The sequence below is a fragment of the Leucoraja erinacea genome, chromosome 1, assembly GCF_028641065.1.
Source record: "Leucoraja erinacea ecotype New England chromosome 1, Leri_hhj_1, whole genome shotgun sequence".
Taxonomy (NCBI): Eukaryota; Metazoa; Chordata; class Chondrichthyes; order Rajiformes; family Rajidae; genus Leucoraja; species Leucoraja erinaceus.
In genome coordinates, this window is record NC_073377.1 from 48843769 (window position 1) to 48854810 (window position 11042).

At 38.3% G+C, this 11042-nt stretch overlaps 1 protein-coding gene across 1 annotated transcript; it reads right to left on the reverse strand.

Annotated features, from left to right (window-relative positions):
• Positions 1-403: 403 nt before the first annotated feature.
• LOC129696378 (granzyme K-like) lies at positions 404-7598 on the reverse strand. The gene is made up of 5 exons (XM_055634235.1): positions 6901-7598; positions 4716-4878; positions 4083-4245; positions 1118-1387; positions 404-721 (listed from the first exon to the last, which is right to left on the reverse strand). Exons 1-5 carry the CDS (start codon positions 6956-6958, stop codon positions 542-544), a joined length of 834 nt encoding a protein of 277 aa, XP_055490210.1. The 5' UTR covers positions 6959-7598; the 3' UTR covers positions 404-541.
• Between the last annotated feature and the right edge of the window lie 3444 nt (positions 7599-11042).

An 11042-nucleotide genomic window follows, 5' to 3' on the forward strand; every position in this document is an offset into this window, starting at 1 on the left:
CCTCAGCGACCTACAAGGTAATTCTAATATACTCCATGTATTAACTCCTTGTGTCCTCCCATCTGATTCCCCAGTCATATTGTCATCCAACGTTCATTTATTTCTCATTCTCTTCCCTGTAGCGTGTGCAATCCACAACTGGGATTGGAATTGGGCATTGTAAAGTTTCCTGGGTGAACATAGGCAGACCTGGAATGAGGGGGAGGGGGGAGAGCAAAGGAGGACCTGGCGTGGGACACTTTGTAAGTTTGGCAGCACCTTTATGTGGCAACTATTTGCATACCTCTGGTATACAAGTAAAAAAATTCACTGTGGCTTGTAACATGTGACAATAAACTATTAATTCATTCATTCAGTTTGTTTTCACAACCCATAAATCTTACTTCAGAGAACAAGGGATTTCACAATTCTAGTTTTTATTGCATTTTGTGGTACAATGTTACACATTATACTCAGATATAGATGGAAGCATGCTGGTTATCTAAGCCAATTGATTGAGCATCATAGTTAGTAAAGCAAAGTGAAGTAGCACGCTGATGACTCAATACAGCCCTTCATTGGTCATATTGTAAGCCTGCATGGCAATGGTTTTCCAAATCCAACAAAGGTATTTAGAAACAAAAGTGTAAACTCCAGGCTTTTTGGGATCTGCACATCCTTTGCCAAAGGACACAATCCCGACGTACTTTCCATTGCAAAGCAAAGGGCCACCTGAATCACCCTGGAATAGAAAACAATAAAGATGACAATTCAGTAGAGTCAGATAAAATAACATTTCACCAACTTTCAGTCTGAAAACACATCACAATGCTATATTTATTACTCGTGCCCAGCTGGTTTGAGGAGATGGTGATTTTACATCATGGAGCATATGTGCCTAATCAAATTCACAAAGAGTCTTTACGTGGAACAATTTCCTTGAGAGGATAGTAATGTTTAGCTATTTAAATAAAACATTTACAAAAACAAGCTACAATAATGCCAGGCTAAGACCAGTGTGAGGACAGATGGAATGTTTCAATCTATAGAAGGCACCAGTGAACCATTTGGGCTTTTGCACACACGCTGATAGCTTTATGGTCATTTTACTGATAACAATGCTACACAGCACACTCACCGCACAAGAATCTCCTCTGCCTTCACTGTCACCAGCACAGATCATGTTCTGGGTTACTTCAGGATTGTGATTGTAATAGTCCTCGCTGTTGCATGTTTTACGATCTATTACTTCTATTGTCACCTCTTGAAGTGTGTCAGATGTAAATTCTTCACTTGTTTTTCCCCATCCTGCCACGAAGCAGGAAGTTCCAGCCTTCAGATCATCAACCATTCCTCCAGGTAGTTTGAGCACATCCACATCATTGGTGATCATTGCATTATTCTCCAGCTGTGATACAATAATAATGTATTCTTATTGTTCAAAGAATGAAAAATATCTTAAACTATTGCTCTATTCAAAAGAGGTTTGTTAGTTTCCCTATTTACAGTAAGTACTTCATTTGCTGAGGTTTTGACCTTTGCAGAATGAAATGTTTCTTTTACTTTTTCAGATGATCAAAGAGACAAGAGAATTTGACCATAAAATGTAATGTCAATTAACATTCATGTTACATGAAAATATTGTTGCGGCTGATGTTCATAAAGCCCTACGCTACTGTCGCGGATGATCGATCGATCAATTGATGGAGTGATTGATTGATCGAGTGAGTGAGTGAGTAAGAGAGTGAAAGATTCAGCATGGAAATGCTCTTCAGCTCACTAAGTCCACATCGATCACCCACTCACGCTAGTTTAACTCACTTACGCAGCCACTCCCGACTCACTCGGGGCAATTTACAGAGGCCAATTAACCTACAAATGCACACATCTTTGGGAAATGGGGGAAAATGAAGTAACGGGTTGGCGACAAGGTGGCGTAATGGTAGAGCTGCTGCCCTACAGCGTCAGAGACCCGGGTTCGATCGTGACTATGGGTGCTTGTCTGTACGGAATTTTTACATTCTCCCCATGACCTGCATGGGTTTTTGGGGATCGGGATCTTCGGCTTCCTCCCGCACTCTAAAGACATACAGATTTGTAGGTTAATTGGCTTGGTGTAAATGTAAAATTGTCCCTATTATGTGTAGTGTAGTATTAATGTGCGGGAATCGCTGGTCGGTGCAGACTCAGTGGGCCCAAAGGGCCTGTTTCTACGCTGTAGCTCGAAACTAAACTCAATTAAATTAAAATATCAACTAAACTATCTGGATGAAACCCACATGGTCCCAAGGAAAACCTGCAAACTCCACAAAGACAGTACCTGAGGTCAGAATATGAACCAGGCCTGTGAACAGCAGCTCTCCCAGCTGCACTATTGTGCCATCCCTTCAAGGTTCTTCACTATCTAAATCTTTCTTTGTTAACAAGTAAACTCTAATTAGTCAAACTTAGCTATGGCTGTTTTACTCTAAAAATACCATATCAGACTGAAAATGAACAAAGTAATTGATGGAAATATAAAGTTGGGAATCCAAATCTTTCAACACTTTTTGGATGCTTATTTAATGATGATTAAGAAATAATATGGATTAAATGTCATTAATGTGGAACATATCACAGATAGAATGTTAAAGCAGTCAACAATTAATTTAGTTGCACTGTTGTCATGTCATTTATTTTCTATGACAGGCTGTGGAGTCAAATCAATGAATATTTTTAAGGCAGAGATAGATAGATTCTTGATTAGAGCGGGTGTCGGGAGTCATGGGGAGAAGGAAGGAGATTGGGGTTAGGAGGGAGAGATAGATCAGCCATGATTGAATGGCGGAGTAAATTTAACGGGCCGAATGGCCTAATTTTGCACCTATCAGTTATGACCTAAAGGCCTGATGATCTTAAATATACTTATAATCTTGCTATGTGTCACTTTGCTTTTCTTTAGGTTGTTTCCTCAAATAGCATTTTGTTTGCCACCATTTTGTTTGCCGCCATTTTGTTTGCATTTTGAGCTGCTGAGTTACTGATATTATGGGTCTTGTTTTAAATTAATTCACCTGGGAAAAAAAAGTTATTTTCCATTAATTGAATAAAGCCAAATTCAAACAAACATGGCTGGCTGGTTTGTATAATTTTTCTTTCCAATGCCTTCAGTGAACTGTACAATAAGGCAGAGTAAAACATGTGAGTGATACAATATGTTCCTTTCTTCTCGGGGTGGCTTGCTCATATTCCTGCTGGGATACAGCTGAGGCTGAACGCAGATTGATTGTTGGCAAAAAATTGAATATTCTAGAGATTAATATTGCAAAGTTGATCCAAGCTCTATGGAACACTCCTGCAGCTGGAAACTGGAGGTGTTTTCTTGCAATAGAGATAAGAATAAGGATATGCAATTCAGAACATTTCTTGATTTCAATTGAAGGTCAGGATATGTTGGTGCAGAAATTTCCTTGAGGAACTTCTATCCGATCAATACTTTTATTCTAAATGTTAAATTTCCTTGACTATAAAAGGAACATTTCCTCATCAGTTCAGTGCACCATTAGACCAAGAAGACTCCACACTCACACAGAGACATCTGATCTCATCTGCGATTAATACAAGTTTATTTTACACAGAAAGTGGTGGGCGCCTGAAACACAGTGCAAGGGGTGGTGGTGGATGCAGGTATGATAGTGGTGTTTTTAGACAGACTCATGGTTATGCAGGGACTGGAGGGAGATGGAGCATGTGCAGTTAAAATGGTTTAGTTTAAGTAGGTACCATTTCCGGCACCAAACGGCCTGTTCCTGTGCAATGCTGTTCTATGTGCTACATTCTACAGCTGGTCAGGTTATGGCAGACTAAAAGTAGTGGAAAAAAAAACCCATCAAATGATCATTCTAATGATCCTTGCTGAAAAACTTCCTGACATGCCGAAAGGAGGAGGACAAGGTTAAGTCTGGTTTCCCCTGGGCCAAACGGCATCCTAGATATCACCGTAAGTAATCTGAAAAATCATTCCCCAAGACATCGAAGACATATTCTTTTGTGAAATTAAACATTGCTAATGAACAAATTAAGGGTTCAGAGCACTGTATACAGATTAGAAAGAAAATTCATACTTCCAGCAGCTTGATGTCATTTTCCGTAGTAATACGACTGAATTCTGGATGGGGAATCTGTCTCTTGATATGAAATATTTGTTTACTCGACTCGTATCGCGAAAGAGAATGTGCGCCAAGAACCACTCGAAGCTTCCGTTTTCCACCAATGGTGCCTACTTCGCTGCCAAGCAAAAATACACATTACACTTTTTAAAAAAAAAGCAATTTTCTGAAATTCATCAGGAAGCCAACCATTAAATATTTAAATTTGTGGAAATATAAGAAATATACACATATATATATATACACCACACCATATTCAGTAGTTAACAATGTGCAACTTCCAAGGGGTGATCCATACCCAATGATAAGCCAAGACTTTGCTCTGAATTAAAAGTCATTAATGTACCCATCAAAACAAATTGCTTGTAAGTAATGCCCTTAAAGTACTGAAATCATGGGTCTGAAATAGGTATCGCATAAGTGACCATTCAAATTGAGTATTTCTAACACAAAAAATGCATTAACCTGGTGATCTACATATTAATGAAGACATGACCAAACAGTGGAACGTGATAATTCCACACAGGCTAGAATTAGGAACTGATCACAAATTAAAGTAAATTTTAATTCATACACAGTAGAGCTTACGTTTCACAATGAGCTGCAGTTAGAACCCATTTACGGTTGATCAAAACCCCTCCACAATCATGTTTATATTGCCTTTCCTGCCCATCAAACTTTTGGAGGGATGCCATATAGGGTCTTGAATGAGGAACAGCGTCATGACCACCAATAATTTCATCTCCATGATCTGGAACAAATAAAATATATTGATATTGAACATTTTCATATGCAGGCTCTGAAGATAACTGACAAGGCCAGCATTTATTGTCCACCCCTAACAAGATTATGGATAAAATGATCGATGAATTATTCTGAATAGATCTTTACAAGATTAATTGAACGATATGTTATGTAACCAATAATATAAGTAGAATTTTCCAAAAGAGTTGAAGTGAAATTTCATTACAATGTCCACTGATGATTAAGAAAGGTGGAGTTGAATTTCCCTTAATCATGCAATGACATAGTCTGTACTCGTACTCATAAAGAATTTTATAGCACACAGCTTTGGACTGACAAGTGACAAATGGCATTTCACCACACTAGCGCTTGACAATGACCAAGTCTGTGAAGACGGAACGTTACGGTTTCTCTTTGAAATTCAGTGGCAGAACCAGAAACCAAATTGTAAATATTATGGTTATAAGGGTAAGACTCAGAGGCTGAACATTAGACTAATGGTCCAACTGTCCTTTATTTTCACATGTAGCTAGGTGCGATGAAATTTCTTTGTTGCACAGTTCAGTAAAAATCTTACTCTACAAAAGCTCAAACTTAATAGAAAATAGACAATAGGTGTAGGAGTGGGCCATTTGGCCCTTCGAGCCAGCACCACCATTCAATGTGATCATGACTAATCATTCCTAATCAGTACCCCGTTCCTGTCTTCTCCCCATATCCTCTGACTCCACCATCTTTAAGAGCCCTATCTTGCTGTCTCTTGAAAGTATTAGAGAACCGGCCTCTGTGAGAAAAAGTGTTTTCTCGTCTCCGTTCTGAATGGCTTATCTCTTATTCTTAAACTGTGGCCTCTGTTTCTGGACATCGGAATATGTTTCCTGCCTCTGGCGTGTCCAAACCCTTTATAATCTTATATGTTACAATAAGATCCCCTCTTAACCTTCTAAATTCCAGAGTTTGCAAGCCCAGCCGCTCCATTATCTGAGCATATGACAGTCCCGCCATCCCGAGAAATAACCTTGTAAACTTATGCTGCACTCCCTCAATAGCAAGAATGTTCTTCCTCAAATTAGGTGTCCAAAACTGCACACAATACTCCAGTTGTGGTCTCACTAGGGCCCTGTACAGCTGCAGAAGGACGTCTTTGCTACTATACTCAACTCCTCTTGTTATAAAGGCCAACATGTCATTCGCTCTCTTCACTGCCTGCTGTACCTGCATGCTTTCATTAACTGTTGAACAAGGAGCCCCAGATCCCATTGTACTTCCTCTTTTCCCAACTTGACTCCATTTAGATAATAATCTGCCCTCCTGTTTTTGCTACCAAAGTGGATAACCTCACATTTATCCACTCACCCAACTTGTCCAAGTCACCCTACATTCTCATAGTATCCTCCTCACAGTTCACAATCTCCCAGTTCCTTTCTGCCATCTACAAGTCGGGAACGGGTTATCAGGCTCTCAACTTGATTGGAGCACAAATGTTCCAACAACAGTCAAAGATCATGGCACCTTCCAGGAAAAGAACAGACTTGATCCAGAGGCGATCCAACCCCCCAGACATACACTCCCTCCACCAGTGACACGTTGTGCCTGCAGATTGTAACTTTTGCAAAGTCCGTTTATTTCCAACAGCAGATCTTAAAATTCTGATCTCCTACCAGCAAAGAGGATGAATGCAGCAAGAGCAGTATTACATTTTCATTCCAAATCACACACCATCCTGGATTTGCAAATATGTTGCCATCCTTACTTCTTCACAAGGTCTAAATCCACATATTTCTGCACTGTAGAAATAACCAACAAATGTTTTCAACACCTCAAACAAGTGTCTCACTACCATCTTCTCAAATGCAGTTAGAAATGAGCAATACCTGTTCCTTTATCAGCACTCCTAAGCTGCAACTTGGACCACCTAGGAAGCAAGTGCAGCAGAAACATGGGAACATCACCACTTACAAGTAACACCTTTATTGAAATAAATGATAACATGAATACAATGTTAAATATTTCTTATTTTGTTACTTACAGGCTGGACTTAGATAGATGACAATTAGCAAAACATGCAGATTGTACAGTAGTTTCATCTTTCTCCTTGTGCAATCACACACTAAATGATGCCAAACGTTCTTGCGTAATTTATAATAAACTCAGTGGGGAGTGGTTAATTTATGCTAGTTGCATCCTGGTGATAGGTTGGATTTGTGAATGTTCTAATCTGTATTCACTGTAAACCAAAGATCTTATAGCGGAGCAAGATAGACCACTCCTCCGAAATCCAATGGACTGACGTGTAATACGTGACAGAACATCACGGCTGCCATTTCTTAATACAGAACACGACATCCGGTATGCCACCCGCTGTAATCCAAAGCAAAGATTATAGAGCTCCTCTAATAATTATAGAGGGAACAGCCCCCTCCTTTGCGTAGTTTCCCTTGCATTGTATTGTGCAGTTTCCCTTGTATTGCTTTAGCACACACTGCACAGAATTAAATTTAAAGTATATATATTTTATATATTTATATGAATGTGTGTCTGTGTGTAACGGGCAAGTTAGAGATAATAAAGTTTATGCTCATGGATCAGAAGCAACTGATTTAAATAATCACTATTAATTTATTTGTCTTGTAAGATGATATACATAAACCATAAAGGCAATTATATATATAATTATATAGTAATAATAAATATATGCATATATATATTTATACACACATATATATACACATACATATATACACACATACATATATACACACATACATACATACGTATACACTTACGGCTGGTGGGCAGGCAGTTCAGTCACTTACAACTGGTGGGCTGGCAGTGCAGTCACTGACGGCTGGAACCGATCACTGACGGCTGGAACCGATATTGCGCTAACACACTCAATTTTAAATATTTCATAATAGAGATCCATTAACATGGTTAACATTTTATTTCCGACATGCATGATAAGATTTACACAATTCACATTATTCTGTGTGTGAGTTATACAGGATTGCAGTGTTCAGCATATCAGCTAACCAAAAAATTAGACTCAGACATCACAAACTTTATATGGGATTATAAATCCCACAGAATAAAAAGAGCACACCTTAGTAAACCAAAAGAGATGGGTGGTCTAGCGCTCCCTAACTTTGTGTACTATAATTGGGTGGTAAATATTAAAAATATGTCTCACCTGCTGGACAACTCTGCCCAGCAGGTGGATTGGATTATAATGGAGAGAGAGGACTGCTCTCTGTGTAATACAGGAGCGACTCTCCTCTCACCAATGAATCTGAATAACAAAAATTATAATAAAAATCCAATGATACATAGTACAATTAGAACTTGGAAACAAATAAAACAGAATCTAAAATTAAGAAATCTATCTCTGCTAATGCCAATAGCCAATAACCCTTCATTTAAACCCTCAATTATAGATAAATCATTTACACAATGGGAAAGAACGGGAATCAAAATGCTCGGAGACTTGTATGAATTAGGGAAATTATTACCATTTCAACAATTACAACTGAAATATAACTTGAAAAATAATCAATATTTTAAATATCTTCAAATCCGTGACTATCTGAAAAAATATACAAAAGACTATTATAATATGCCCCCAGACTTATTAGATGAAGCCATGAAGATAAAGGCTGAATCAGCAAATCTAATATCATACTTATATAATTTTATATTGAATATAGAAATACCTACAACAGATAATATTAGAAGAGACTGGGAACAGGATCTAGCTATAAAAATTTCAAAAGAGAGCTGGGATAAACACTTACTATATGTGCATAAATGCTCGATCAATGTACGACATACTCTAATCCAATATAAAACATTACATAGACTATATTATTCAAAAACTAAAATAAATAAACTTTTCCCCAATGTCTCACCCATTTGTGATAAATGTCAGTCACAAGAAGCTAACATAGCGCACTCTTTTGTTTTCTGTATAAAAATTCAAAAATTCTGGAACAAAATATTTGAAATCTTTACAAAATTATTTAAAACAAAACTACTACCCAAAGTAGAATGGATCATTTTTGGAATATCGGAAGGTAACCCAGAATTAAATATGTTTCAAAAGAACTTACTTAATTATGGGCTAATAATGGGAAAAAAGCTTATACTTAAATTTTGGAAAAATGCTCCAATACCAACAACAAAAATGTGGATTTCAATCATGTTCAAAACACTACACTTGGAAGAGATGAGACTCCTCCTAGCAGGCAAAGCAGATCACTTCCAAAAGACGTGGTCTGCATTTATGGAACTATTACAAGCATAAGGTGCAATAATAAGTTAAAACATAAAGGCTACCAGGACCTGGTAATGGGGGGTATAAAATAATTTTTTAATAAAAACACGGTTGGTATATCCTTTTTTGCGGAGTTTTGTGTTACAATAGAGCGATTGATTTTCCTTTCTTCTTTTTTTTCTTCTCTTTCTAGGGTCTTATTTCTTTTCTTTGCTTCCTTCTCTAATTCCTTCCCTAAGGGGTTCTCTTCTCCCAACACTTTCCTGCACCTTCACGATTCTTGCTTACTTTCCTTACTTCTTTTATTTCTATCTTTTTTAAAGCTCAAAAAATGAAGTGGTACAACATAATGTAATAAGATATATGCAATGTATTAATGTGATTTACTGTACTGCTAATAAAAAAAAAAAAAAAAATAAAATAAAAATCAGCTAACCAGTGAAAGTGATGTACAATTTAACGTATGTAACACAATGATAGCCCCACCCCTGCTTCACCAAAGAGCAAAATGTCCAACGTAGATACAATAATAAATATATCACCATTTGCATTAGTTTTGTGCAGTTAACAAATCACAATTTCACACAATGTAAATAAGACGGCAGTTATTTGACAAATACTCTGCAGTTCGGTGCAGTAGATCTTGGCGACAAGTATTCTGGACCCACTGTTGACATCTGAAATTACAGGAGCTATCATTTAGGATTAACTAACAAGAAATAAAATGATCATAACTACATGCCTGAACAATGGATGATATATCACTTAAATGCAATTGTTTTCAGTTGTGTGGAGAGACCTGTATATTGAAGATGCTTTTTGCCTCTAAAATGTCAATTTACCTTAAATGTAGAAGAGCTTATTAAAATCTTCTTACAAAGACCATTAGGTATTTTCTTTTAATGCTCATTTGGACCCAAGGCATAGCAGAGCTGCCAACTCTCACGAAGAGGTAAGGGAGGGAGAGAGGGAAGGGAGGGAGAGAGGGAAGGGAGGGAGATCGAGAGAAGAGAGGGAGAGAGAAGAGAGGGAGAGAGAGATCGAGGGAAGAGAGGGGAGAGAGAGACTGAGAGAAGAGGGGGGAGAGGGAGAAGGGGGGGCGAGGGAGAAGGGGGACAGGGAGAAGGGGGAGAGGGAGAGTGGAACGATAGCACATTATAACGCGCAGCCGTCCCATTCCGACCAAGGGTTATAGAGCAGGGCTCCTCTAGTATCTTTGATTGCCACCGCCGCCGAACCCCCCGGCCCACCATTGCACCCAAAGATGATAGAGCAGAGTTCTATAATCTTTGATTGCACCCTTCTTCACGGCGGGCTTGTGATGTCTCGGCAATTCGAGGGACATAACGGGTAGCAGCCGTCGCCTTCCTTCCCGGACATGAATCTGAGTTCGAAAAATCTCCTGGTCGGCCTAATGTGTCAAGCGGGCCATATTTTGGAGACCAATCCCTTACAAGAACAAAACCCAAAATGTACAGAAGTGTTAAAACTGTCTTTATTATTGTGGTAAGTAAAGATCTATTAAAAATAAGTCTACTAACTTTCCAATGTACCGACAAACCCAGTTTCCCAATGGCCGTTGATGGGGGAAAAGAAAATAACCTTTTCACGACAGAATATTGACTGAAAATAATAATAATATTTTCTTACGTTTGTTTTTTATTGGGGAACCTAAAGAATGACAGGTCGGGTCGTTTAGATTTACGATTAGAACAATTGATAGCAGAGCAGTGAGATGAAGATTTAGATGAGGACGCCATGACAGCCCAATAAAATGCCTCAAAAAATAGCGTCGACAATCACACACGTCATACTACGCGTTTTTCGAAGAGTGGTCTACCTTGCTCCGCTATAAGATCTTTGCTGTAAACCATGTGGCAGAGTAAACCAGAACATATAAT